The sequence below is a fragment of the Otolemur garnettii genome, unplaced genomic scaffold, assembly GCF_000181295.1.
Source record: "Otolemur garnettii isolate 467f Iridium unplaced genomic scaffold, OtoGar3 scaffold00041, whole genome shotgun sequence".
NCBI classification, from domain to species: Eukaryota; Metazoa; Chordata; class Mammalia; order Primates; family Galagidae; genus Otolemur; species Otolemur garnettii.
Window position 1 is genome coordinate 5929125 of NW_003852436.1, and position 13930 is coordinate 5943054.

General features: G+C 39.6%; 1 protein-coding gene across 3 annotated transcripts in view; it reads right to left on the reverse strand.

Moving 5' to 3' along the window:
* Nucleotides 1-13930, reverse strand: part of ZNF827 (zinc finger protein 827) — a 167876-nt gene that overhangs the window by 120179 nt on the left and 33767 nt on the right. For 2 of the 3 annotated variants that reach the window (XM_003790199.2, XM_012805398.2), the window contains exons 2-3: nucleotides 12558-13604; nucleotides 3351-3523 (exon numbers count right to left, since the gene is read on the reverse strand). In XM_003790199.2, coding sequence (XP_003790247.1) covers nucleotides 3351-3523; nucleotides 12558-13604 — 1220 coding nt within the window. The remainder of the gene's footprint in view (nucleotides 1-3350; nucleotides 3524-12557; nucleotides 13605-13930) is intronic. The other variant, XM_003790200.2, reaches the window with a different exon arrangement.

The window sequence follows — 13930 nt, forward strand, 5'->3', positions numbered from 1 at the left end:
TTAGACTCATTACCTCCTTGTCATTTCATACCAACAGCCCCTATCAGTTACTGTTACATCATTAGGGCCATCTCCTCACCATCAGAGCCATCTACGGGTACCAGGCTGATGTTTGGGTCTTTGTACTTCACAGCTTAGAGAAACTCTGAGAAATACCTATTCCATCCCCTTTAGGGGAATAAGCCAGGCAGGCAGGGCTTGAGGAGTAGTCACAGCTCCATAAATGGCAGACCTACGTGCCCTAGAACTCAGTGCCCTGAATCTTGTCCAGTTTCTTATCATTACTTCACCAGTGTTCTTTATCTTAGCAGTCCTCCTCATCTTTTCTGTTCAGTTTCAGCTTATGAATTTCACATTTAATTCCTGTATGCTCACTCATCCAGGAAAGTTGTAAAAGACTTAATGGAAATCTGAGATAACCTCGAGGAAGCTGGAGGCATTTACAAGCTCCTTCCATGGCTGGTCATAAAAACAATTTGCACAATGTATTGTGGAGGAAAAGCAAGCTAAAAAAAAGTATAGTATCTAGAACGTAGTAGAAATATAGTAAGTACTGTATTTGCTGGACAAATAAAATAGAATCTCATTTTTCTTTAAAAAAATCTATACAATCAATGTAGTATATAGAATGATAAAAGTTATTTCTGGGTGATGAGATTAAATGTCTATTTTTATTTATCAGTTTTTCTAAGTTCTCAGCACTAAAGATATGTCACAAAATGAGAAAAGCAATAACATTTGTTTTAGAATAATTTCTTACACCATTTCATTATTTTTAACCAAATACTAATGTATATTTGAATGGCTTTTGGAACATGATTACCATATTAGCTACATTTACTGGTGTTGTTTCTCCATGCTGGGCACTATATTAAAGTGCTATATGCATTATCTCATTTAACTCTTATAATAATCCCTTGAGATAGATTGTACCTTTATTATCTCCATTAGTGGACAGAGGTTTAGAGAGGTTAAATGATTGTTCCAAAGTCTCACAGCTCTGAAGAATCTCTGAACTGAGATTCTAACTAAGGTTTTTATGACCACACAGTTTGAGATCTTAATCTCTGGCTATATTGCCCCTACTTCTTAGGTAGAATTTGTTTTAGGAAATCTATCCATATTTATAGTCTTTGGCGAGGGTAGCAGAGGATAGCTATGCCTAAGAACAAAGTCATTCTATTTCTGTTTAGACAGTATTTGCAAAGTTTGGTTTAATTTTGTAAAGTTTAATTTTGCTTTGCAAAATTAAAGTATGCCTAATCAAAATAAAATCATGAATTCTTTGATTAAAAAAAGGAAAGGCCGATAGGTGAGGTAGAGAGCAGGGAAAAGAAAGAGGACACCATTTGATAAAATTAAACTTGCATGAGCCCTTCTCACACTTCTGTTATCAAAAGCTCTGGTAGTAGCTCAACAGGTTAGGACACCACGAGTTTGAATAAAGTAGTAATTTCACACAACTGCTTTATCGTACTGGTTATTGATTTGTTCTGAAAGCATTCTAAGACCCCACGACCTGCAAGGCCCTTGCGGCTCTCATCTGTGACACTGTCATGGCTGACCGTCTGTATCATCAAGGCACCCAACTCATCTCCCTGTAGTTTCAGGGTCAGTAGTTCCCGCTATTGAAAACCCAGCTTTTTTTCCATGAGTTTATAAATAGGTTGTTTTAAGTGACCCTGAGCTGAAACCAAGCTTACAAGGTGTCAGGCTAGATGCAAGTTTTCTGCTCACTGAAGCTTTAAATTTGCCAGAACTGATTTCTAAACACAGCTTAGGACCTGGTAACTACAACAAATTTTCATTTTAAAGGCATCTCTTTTGTAGTCTTATTCTGCTAATGAAATCCAATTTTGTAGATCTATAATATGAGTTTCTACTCTGGGAAGAGGTGGTAAAGGATGAGGAAAGTTAAAGTAAAAACTAAGTGAACTGAATAAAATCAACCAGCCAGAACTGGTGAAATAGATTCTGAAGATGCAGGGCATGCTACCCCAGGAGACAAAGACAAATGATAGAAAACAAATTACATCATGGATTTAAATTTTTTAATCTTCTAAGCTATTTCTTTAAAGTCAGTAGAGGTTCCATCTGCTCACACTTTTTAAGAACTACAATTCTGAATAGTGATTACTGATCTATTAAGAAGGATTACACTGCAAGGTTTCCAAGTAAGTAAATATCTTAATTATGTACATACATTATACTTCTTATGGCAGGAAAGTAGACACTGTATAAACAATGTCAACAGCCAAACTATACTGAAAGTATCAGGGAAGATATGAGTGTTATTATTAAGATATTCAATAGTAGTTAAGTAACTCCCGCTGAACATTTCACTCCCGCAGACATTTTGCTCATATAATCTCCTTAAATACTAATGACAACTGTTCCTGAAAAAAGTTATCATTCCCATTTAACAGGTAAAAAAATGGAGAGGCTAAAATGGAGAGGCTAAAAGTTAACTCACTCAAGGACACTCAGTTAGTAAGGTACCTACTAAAATTTAGATTCTGGTCTATCATATTCAAAAGCACATGGTCTTTATCCTCCTTGAATTTGAGACACAATCCTTAGTATTAACATGATCTACTTAAAAAGATTTTCATATAACTAAATCTTCCCCCATCGCACATACAGTGACACAAAGATTCCACTCAACTCTTTATACGCTATTTATAGGCCAAACTGTTTTTAATAAGACATGGAAAATGATGTCCTTGGGTATTTGGTAAAAGAAATTCTCGACACTGTGACAGCGCAAACACCGCCAGCCTAAAGGAGGCCTCACGGTCTTGCCAGACACGGGCCGCAAGCCTCCCAAGGGAAAGAACAAAATTAAAATCTCGGGTGCCTGTCCACGTGTTCACACCTCCCACACGGCCTCTCTGGTTGAGTTCCTCTGGTTTCTAAGCTGCAGGGTAAGGCCACAGTGGCCGAGGGCAGTCTCCCCAAGAAGGGAGATGGCCAAGGGCCTGCTCTTTGGGGCTCAGACCAGCTCTTCCTCCTGGACTGGGCTTCCTTCCTTGGTCCACCCAACGCCTCACCACACAGGCCTGGTCCAGCCGCTGCCCTATGGAAAGGACAGCTGCCCACTACATATGTTGTTTGGATACAGCAAGTTCTCTCTACCCCTAAGTAGACGGGGGACAGGGAACTCATACCTCTCCTTAAAGACGCCCCTCTTCCAAGTGCTACAGAGAACGCAGCTGTGCGCATGCTCGGGAGGGGGGGGTACGCCCTCCCCGGAAAGGCCGCAGTCGCCCCAGGAGGGTCACGCCCACACTGCGCAGGCGCCCAGCTGGGCCGGGCAGTGCCCGTCAGCTGCCATGGGCCGCAGTGCTTACCTTCATGTGGGATTTGAGATTGTCCTTGCGAGCGCACCGGAATGGACAGAGCGGGCACTGATGACTTTTTAAACCTGTGTGAATCACCATATGCCGCTTCCAGTAACTCTTCCTTTTTATAACCAAACCGCATATTGGACACTGGAAAGGCTTTCCGCTTTCCTCTTCTGAGGCTTGGAAGGAGGAAAAAGAAAGGAATGTTAAGGAAAACAAAAATGGTACCTTGTGTCAGTCACATGCGCTGCCATATAAAAAGTACGAAAAATGACTTGGGCTTCTGTCTTGGCAGTTCCAAGATTTTATCCATGAGGAGGTTCGATGACTGCTTTTCTTCAGGCAGAAACCTACATCCATCCAGTTACTTCCATCCGGGCTCCATTTTCCGAGATCTGACAGTCTGATCCAGTAGCGAAGTCAAGGTTCCAAAAGCCAACCCACACTTGCGGGACATCTGCAAAGGGGCTTCCTGGCCTGCCCTTACCTTCTGCCCTACGTCGGGGCCCCAAAGGCACCCTACACAGACAAGCCTGAAAACCAGGGGCTTGGTTTCCTCACAGCAACTGCCAGACCTAAGTCCTTGATCCGGAACGTGGAAAAAGGTGAGAAAATGAAGCCAAATCAAATGGGACCGAGAATAACACACTGTCTTACACTGAAGATCAGACAATCATAAACCTCACCAACTAAACTCCAAAGGAGGCAAATGTTCAAATCCCTACTGCCAATTTGAGCTGTGGCTTGAGCAGATGCTGCTACCAATTTAGGCATCAGGGGGTCTTAAGGTCAGGGTTTTTTACCATTATTTCTGTTCCTTTGGTAGCCACTAACATATGCCGCCTTCCTTTGCCTGGCTAGGGGGCCTTACTGCCCATTGTGGGAAGAGGTACAACCAGGCTGCCACGAAGGCTTCAATTTTTCAAAAAGTTAATTACTATCTCCTCCAAGTGAAGCCAAGAGCACTCTCTCCATCATCCCCAAAGGGAAGGGTCTCTGTTGTGACCCTGTATTGCTAAACTTCTGGTCTACCAACTTTCATTGCTCAGTGCCATACTAACCTCTGCAACTTTGGGACACAGGGAATAGGAACAAGTAGAAGTCACTGTCCTTTCTTAATCACCAAATCAGAAATATTTCCATACCCAGCTTAACAGACATACATTCATAAAATATCTGAAGTCATTTTTTAAAATGAGCTACGTGTACAGATGCTGATATGAAATCATGTGCAAGAAAATGGAATTAGCATGATTTTAGTTTTGTTTTCTAAAAATTGAGAATCAATTACTGCTAAAACCATTAGGTGGAAGGTTGATAGGAAGCATTATAAAGGATGAATCAAGTTAGCAACACCTAAAACCGCTGATTAATCTTAACATCATCACTAAAAATAAGACAGATATGGTGTGCCTTCTGATATGCCATCTATGAAATACTCCTATAAAAATTTAATAAAGCCGCTAAGTAACTAGCCTTTCGTTGTTAATACAGGTGATTTAAAAAGTGTTAAACATCCCAAAGAAGTGAATCTGCTAAATCTAGAATGTGGGAATTCCTCAGGACAAATGACCCAGTTCCTTCAATATATAAATGGCATTTTTAAAAGGAAAGGAGTTATGGGTAAAAAAAAAAGATGTAGGTGAATGCAAAGTGTAAAGTTGTTTGGATTCTGTTTGAACAGAACAACTGTAAAAAGACATGTTTGAGATACTTGAGGAAATACTGATTATGGCCCGCATGTTCCATAACAAGTTAACAATTATTGCTCCTGTTAGATGTGATAGTGGAATTGTGGTGAGGTTTTTAAAGTTCTTACCTGTTGGCGATATATCCATGGAAGTATTTATAAGCGAATGGATGTGATATCTGGGATTTGCTTTAAAATAATTGAGGGGGAAAAAGGAGAGAGTGGGAAAAATGGCATGAGTAAATGAAACAAACAAAAAATATCTTTTTATTTGTAAGGAAATTTCCTGGAAGCACACCCAATTTTCTGGAAATCACTAAGCAGTTACTACTGAAGGATTGTGGATGAAAAGGAAGGTGTCAGGGAGGAAAACTTATGTTTTCATTGTATACCCTCCTATACTATTTGAATATTTAAATACACACGTTACATTTATAATTTTAAAAGAAAATATTCCCAAGTGTATACTTTAAAATAATCTTGTTACTTATTTCTTGAGTCAACTGAATCTCCATTATGCAAAAGAGCACATAAAATGGATGGAACTAGAAGGGTTCTGAAATAAAGATAGGGCATTCCAAAAATGCAGTTTTACTAATACAAGTGTAAGTGATATTGGTTAACTTCACCAAGAGACTTGAAAAAGAATCCTCCAACTAAAAATATACCTTTCAAGTCTGGAGATTCTACTTGAGATCTGTTCTATCACAAGTATTTCCTTTTTTGATTGGAGGAATGAGAGATTGAGGGTTTCCTTTTACTCTAGGAAAAGCACACCTTGGTGGAGACCTAGAAGCAAGCAATTTTCATTAACTCCCTTTTGCTTTCTGCTGTCTGTGTTTGCTGATCGCTTCTGCTGATCTGGAGTCCTACCCCCAATTTTGCTTCTCATTTTCTATCTTTCCTAGTTATTCCCTTCATCCTGATATTTTGATCAGAAAGACTACATGTTGAACAACAGACTTGGGGGGAGAATGGACTAAATCAGCCCTGTAGACTGAAACTGTTGTCATATGCTACAGGGTAAAAAATGATAAGGATGTTTGCGGTTATAAGAACATCAAAGTAGTAAGAAAGACATACACAAACAGGCTGTCATTGACCCCCATCTTCAGTAAGCATGTCCCATTATCAAATCTCTAAACAGCCTAATTTTACAGAACTGTCTGGAAAAAGAGAGAAAATTGAGATGTTCTCAAATGACCTAAGATTCCATAACAGACCATAGGAAAGCAATAAAAAAGCATTAAGGGATAAAATGCACATTGCCAGTTTCCCCTAGCATCTTGCCTTGCCTAATGTGACCAGTGTGTTTCTTATTCTTTCCTAGCCTCCAGCCATCCTAATTATTGATTCTGTATTTCATATGTATTACAGAATACACTACATTAAAACCTGCATATTGGAATTTTATAAAAATACATTTCATTCTGTAGCTATGCTTTCTTAGTTTTCATTAATACCAAAATACACAGGGATCGTGTACCAATTGCAAGACTGGACTGACGAGGAAAAATTACACTATTCAGAGTGGACAGAAACTAACTGCAAGAAATGTGGTCAAATAGCTACCCTATCGTAACTTTTGACATCGTAACTGGCCACAGCAAGAAAGTAAGAAGACAAATGATAAAAGTAACCACGATATGATTAATTTCTACATCTGACCAGTTATCTCCCTCAAGAAAGAAATTTCCTATTTTAGTAGGACACTCTCCATGTACATATAAAGTTGCTGACTACGTTAGAGAAGGGAGGGAGTAAGCATGTATTCTATATCATATGCCAAACTACTTTCAGGGAACTAAAGCTGTAAACTTCACTCAAATCTAGAACCTAAGGCAATATGACCACTTTCTCAGAATAAACCTATTCTTGAGGCAATAGGGTTGAAATATTCATAATTTTACCTAGTTTACAACTGTCTAATAAACAACTTTCCCTAACTGTATCCCTTGCTAGTTAATACCACTGCAAACAAAACTAAATTCCACCAAAATGCTAACAAACCCAGAGATAGAGATAGCTGCTAATTTGCTCCTTTGGAACAAACATACTCTCTTTATCGGCAATACTATTATTGGAATAAATGAGGTAATGAATGTGTGTAAAGTGCCTGTCACATAGTAAAGGAAAGCTACTGGTAATAGTAGTTGTTGTAGTAAGAGCAGTGACAATAAACAATCTTTAGACACACCCTCCAAAACAGAAAACTTGCCATCAGGCCAGTTGTGAATTTAAACAACTGACACCACATAATAAACACAGCTCAGAGCCTGACCCAAGATGGTAGTTTGTCACTGCAGCCAAAAGGATAGAAAAGAATATGAGTCTATTGCGTGGCCCAGGTAGGGTCTGGCTCAGCCTAGACAAAACTCTAATGACCAAATTCAGCTCAGCAGTGAAAAATGAGATCTGGAAGAGACAGAAGGGGGAAGGATAGAGCGGAGGGGAGGGATCTCCTGGGACACGGCCTAGAAGTCCTTACCTTTGTGTCTCTAGCCCTCAAACAGTGCCAGGCACAACATGATTCAATAAGTATACTGGACTATGAGATTAAGTAGAAAGGGCTGGGGCAAGAGAGGTAAAAATGAAACATGGGCTGGAAACGGAAGAAAAAGATGGGGGAAGCTGCTAGTAAGTTTCAGGGGAAGTAGCACTAGCCCAAAATTGCATGCCTTCCACATAGTGCCCCAATACACGTCCTAAATGCATGGATGTATTAATAGATAGATGTTCATGTACTTATACCTCAGCTATTTCCAAAAATGAACCTGGGGCAGCTTATATTAAAAATATAATGATGGCTACATCATTAATAAAATCCAACGATGTATGGACTTTACACAGACTAAGATCTGCCCAAAGCAGAGATGGTCTTTGTGGGAGGTTTGACAGTGAATTTTAAGAGGCAACTTATTTAATTCAAAAATAGAAAAAAGGGGTCTGTTTATCAGACAAACATAGTTAAAAAATAAACAGTAAGTACAGGCAAGGAATTTTAAAACCAGAAGGAGTCTTGAAGATAATTCCAAACCAGTTCAGTTTGCAGACGAGGAAAGTGAACTGAGGAGGTACGCTGCAAGTTCCTCTGTTTTGTGGCAGGATGGGAATTAGAGCCAGTTTCTTCAATTTCAGTTTGATACTCTATCCTAGTCTCTATACACAAATTTACAAAGCAACAACAACAAAACATCATTGGCCTAAAAGACTTTTTTTTTTAAATCCTGGAGGGTTTAGTAGCTTAACAGCTTTAACAGAAAGCAGGTATCTTTAAAACAAATTGTAATTGTTTCATAGGCTTTACAATCAAACTTTCTTTTATTAGTGTTTATGTGATAATTTGCAGCAAGTCAAGATAATTTGCAAGTGGGTAGTTTCTGCATGCAGGCCTTACCATACACAGAGAAGGAGTTCAAGATGCCAGGTGACCCTGGGCATCACCATCATCTGCGCTTTAGACCTACTATCTGTACGGGTGCACGTCTGGGTAGGATGAAGACCAACCCCACCTATCGTTCTTTCTAACAACACACATGGATTCAGTACCTTTTAATGGAATTTCCTGGGCATGTCTCTCAGATGCTGTTTCAGGGCAACAAAATAACCTCCTTTAGCAATGGATAGCACTGCATTTATCTGTTACTTCTGACCCTGACATTATCAATGCCTATTTTAACTAGAAAATATTCAATAAAACTAAGAGAGAAACCTGATATCTACAGCCAGAAGAAGTTGAAATCACTGGGAAAATATCGTTGAGACCAGTGACAGTTCTGATTCTTTTACTTGGTTATAAAAGTAAATTTTCTAAACAAGTTCAGATATGTAATCATTCTCAGATTAAACCTTATTAAGGGTTATTGTAATAACTAAAAAGTATGGACTTAATGGGAATTTCAGAAGAAGTGATCTTCCTCTCTGGACTTTCTATGTCTTTGCAATAATTTTAATAATATCACATAAATATGAAGGAAAACAGCATACAGAAAACCCCTATGTATTGGCCCAGAAAATATTCTTAGCTATCTGATACCACGTTGCTTGTAGGCATATTTAAATTTTATTCAGTAAAATAAGATATTTTAGAGACCCTCTCTCTGAAACTTTCTCTGTTATTTCTTTTAACCAGGAACCTGGCATCCTGGGAATCTTGGTGGCCTTCTATAAGAAACTTTGTCTTTAAAATAAAAACCATCTATTTTATTCTTAGCTACAACCGAACAGTAGCTTCAAAGAGAATTGACTCAATGTGTGACATTTATCTTTATAGCAAATGGACATAATCTTCCCTCTATCGTGTCCCCTTTCAGAAGAGCAGTGTAGCATGTGCTGAGGGCACAGGGTCACTTAAGAGAAACCTCTCCTCAAGTGTCACGTCTCTCTTGTGGGGAGCAAAGGCTATCGAGTGGTGGACTCTTTAAGGAATTAAATACACCATGACCTGGCAACAACTGAATCCCGTTCAAAAAAGAAGAATAAGGCCAGACCTAAAAGATGATTTTTTTTTTTCATGGTTTGGACTTCCCTTGACCTAAAGAAGGTCAAAGAAGTGCTGGTGTCTAAATTACTCAAGGCAGGATCAGCTTTTCTAGCACATATCTATCTTTTTGTAACTTTAGAATCAACTTTATATGCTTTTTTTTGCAACACTTTGAGAAACAGCTTTTTAAAAAAATGTAAGGCCTGTTTGAAATCAGAATGGTATATAGCTTATTTTTGTGGCTTTTTCTTTTTTGGTTACTATGCGTTTATTTAAGTCATTAGGCAACAAACACTCTTTCCCTGCTTCAAGAAGCCAGGCCACCTATTTACTTTAAATTTAACTAACATCTCTTTCTGAGGTGAAAGGAAAAAATAATAATGGGAAATGTTTAGAAATGTGGGTGATAGCTCTCACCACACTCCCATAACGCTTTTTAGGTAAAACCAAGTTACACCTGAATCCAGCTGCTAGGTTGTCGTAAAACCAATAGCATAGTATGTGGAAGTTGAAGGGGAGGGGAGAAGAGGTAGGGAAAAGAAAGAGGGGACAGGTATTTTAGAAGACCTTCCCTTCCACTTTTCAGATGTCAAAACCAGTTATCTTAAGTAACACCAAATCATCTCTCCACGATACAATGACAAATAGCAAAATTCGATACTCAATGAACTTCTTATTAATCTATGATCTAGGTAGGCCGGCGGGAAGTGATGAAATTCACTATAATTGAAAAGAATGCAAGCGTCGCCTCTTCTTTTTCCAATTCATGCAATAATAAACACAACTTGGATTTAGGAGATGTCTACATGGACATGTGGAATATTTTTCAAATAACAGTTTCAAAGGTTTTCATGTTTTTCTTGGCAGTGATGTTTCCTCGTGCGTGAGTTTTACAAAATGAATGATTTTTTTTTTAAATACAGTTTGGTTGATTAAACTGTATTAAAAACAGTTAATGGAGCTGTTTCACCAAATAATAGAGGCATGTGGAAAACAGGGCAGGCACATTTGGTATAAGCCAATCAGCAGGGGGTTATAGAACCCAAATCTGAGAAGCTCCTTTCTCTTTCAGTTTGAACATGTTGAACATTCATTGATTAAAATATTAAGTGTTCCAGCAAGACAAAAAATTTGGTAAAAAGTGAAGATAACAATGGTTTCTTATACATCTCCCATATTAAATTCTGCTGAGAAACCCATTGAGATGTTGGCATGGATTAAGTGCTTTTAAACCAAAAAAAAGGAACACAGCTTTTCCCTCGGGTGTATTTCCTACAAGAAAACAAACAAAAAGTCTACCATTCACTGGCAGCTTATGATCTCTTTCTCGTCTTTGCATGCATCTAGTTGTGGAGTGAAAAAAATTATATTTCACAACGATTGCTAGTTATACCTTACACCAGTTTAAAATGACAAAGCTGCTACAGTTTGGCCTTCAGGAAACATGGCTTTATCGTCATTGCTTTTCAAGTCTTCAGTTAACCAAAGTGCACTATTAATTTTGTATAAGCTTTCCAAGTAACTAATGTCCACATGAATTTATACTGTAAATACCACACATATATCTATCCGATAAACAGATGCAGAGAATATTTATAAAATTACACTTTACATTTAGCCATACCTCTCTTTCTGCTGCTACCTTAAATGAAATTCTGGTCAGGAGTGATTTATTCCATTGTAAAACTACCCAGCCCCCCTGGGCTCTTCTCCTTGGTTTCTAATTTTAGCCATTTCTCTCTGTATTTCACCAGATGGCAGGTGAGAAGTGAGGAGAAACGAAACTCAGAATTGATAAACATTTCAGATTCTACTAACCCTTCAGAAACTCTGGAGTGAACAATTTGGATCACTAAAAGTCACAAAAGTCCCAGATACCCATTTTCCTCATTTTATTCTGCTGTTTAAACAAGTTTTAAAGTAATTATAATTAGTGCATATAGCACATTCAGCAAGTGAAATAGAAATTTATCATAAGTGCATCAAATCAATGATAGCTGTGGTAGTTCAATTATTGCCATTCCAAGCCCTCTTCATCAATGTTGCTGCAAATAACCTGAAGTTAGCTAGACATACACAATGGCAGTGTTTATACTGACGAGGACACACATAGCCTACTTCCTGTTCCAGTCTGGCAGGATATCCTTGAGAGACATCTGAAACCCCATACATGCTTCCTAGGAGTATGTATTTATCATGCACACAATTTTCAAGCAAACCAGTAGAATAAATGATGTTCCCATTGTGAGAACCCCAGTGACTAAATTTCTCCGTCAGATGAATAACTGTGAATGTCATGGCTCTATATAACAGCAACTTCTCCATCGGAAAGACTGTCTTCACTAGAAAAACTTGTGATTCAAATTTTCCACAGGCAGATTCCTTCTGAATCTGATTGGATTTGAATAAAATAAAGCATTTGCCAGAAAGGCTTTTATTAAGTTTGATTGACAATGTTCATTGAGAGTTCTTATATACTATATATGCCAAGAAATTACAGAACAAGTGAAAAAGGCTTAAATCCTACAAAAAAGTAATAAAAATGCTAACATAAAAGTGTATACCGTGATTAATTGGGGCAGAGTAATTACTGATTATACAAAAGTCCATTTGTAATGGAGGCAGCAGGAGTGTGGACTATCCCTTGTCCACTATTTCAAAAGCAGTGCCCCCCCCCGCCCCCGTTCAGTGATGCCATGCACGCCATGACAATGATGCTTTGATCTTTCCCCATTAAATATATCTTGTATAGACCTAACTGAACTTAGTAAGGAAAAAAAATATCATTTGTATGAAAGTGAGGGAGCACTGTATGTCTCTAAGATTATTCACCACCTTTCAAAAATGAAGCTATTTGTGAAGTCTTTGTGTAATACAGACATAAAAGACCACTACACTGCTTACTTAAAGCATTTTGTTGTGCTCTTGCTTTTTTACTCCTGCCTCTGATCAGATTGGGAACCCAAGTGAAAAAAGCAATGAATAAGACATCACATACTCCAAAAGACTTACATGAGGATTGAAAGACAAGACTCCATACCTGAATTGGGGGGCTTGGACACTCTTCCCTTAGGAACCGGAAGTAACAGTAACTCCAAGGACTGTGGCGGTGGTGGAGGTGGCGGAGGTGGTGGAGGGGGCGGAGTTACTTTTTCTGCCTTCTTCTCTGAAGGCGGTGGCGGTAGAGGGTCCTCAGGCAACAGTGATGACTTCTCCGCCAGAAGACTCCCCGCAGCCCTGGCCGCGACCTCCTTCAGAAGGGCTGCAGAGGAAGTCATAGAAGCCAGGGAAAGGAAGGAGCTGGCCGGAGGCGGGTGCTCCTGCCCAGGAGTCAAGCTTCTCTCACTGACTTTCTTTGACAAAGCTGCCAACGTAGAACTAGCAGACTGGGAGCTAAAAGGGGAGGAAAAGGACTCAAAGCGCATGGTCTCCTCAGTCCTGGTGAGAGATTTGTCCTGCAGGACAGCATTGGCTGCAGCTTTCAGTTTTAAGATGGCTGAATCTGGAGACAAGCCGCAGGTGGTGGTTGAGTTTGGCAACCACTTACCTTGATTCCATATAAAACGGTTACTTGGAGTGTATTGGTCATTCTGTTCCTGCTTCTCAGCTAACTTCCTGGCCAGAACACTGAGCTGCTGGGCGTGGTGGGAAGGAGGGGAAAAGGAGAGGTTCGAGCCAACGTTTACAGGGGACTCCACTCTGCCATTGGCCGTGGCTGTGGCATCGAGTTTGAGGGAACCTGCCTCCAGCAGCCGCCTTAAGTTGCTGCTCAGGGGCTTAGTGGAACCTGGGGGATCATCTTCACACAAAGAAGACACTCCAGGGGAAAGGTGATCTTGACACTGCAGTGAGTCTCGAAGGACCTCACCGTCAAGTGCCACCAGCTCCAACGTGTGACTGCTGGGAGTTGCACTTCCCAAGGAGGTGTCGGGGGATGTGGACTGCTCCTGGATCCGGTCCTCCAGAGACAACTTATAGTTCTCCTGCACTTCTCCATAGGATGCTTCTGACGGAGTCTCTGAAGAGTTTCCATACCAGTGTTCTCCTTCACTGAGCTCTCCCTCCGCCTCTTCCTGCCTACTAACATCTGGAGGAATTAAGAAGATCAGGTTTACTCCCCAAGTGAGCAACAGGTAAGTCGTAAGACATTCAAATGGAGTTGATGACATGCTTTCTCTTCCCTTCCACCCAAGAAGCAAACGAAAGTTAGCAACAGCCTTAACAGAATGTCAGGTGCCGGAGAGACAGTCTGGGCACAAGCCTGGAAATGGTGAAAATGCTAAACAGGTGAAGATTAAGACACACCCACTTGCTACATGTATTAATCTTTCCAATAATTATCCCAGATAAGTTAAAATGGAAAAGGAAAGAGAAAACAGATTTGGTAAAGAAGTAACTGGATGAACAAACTGC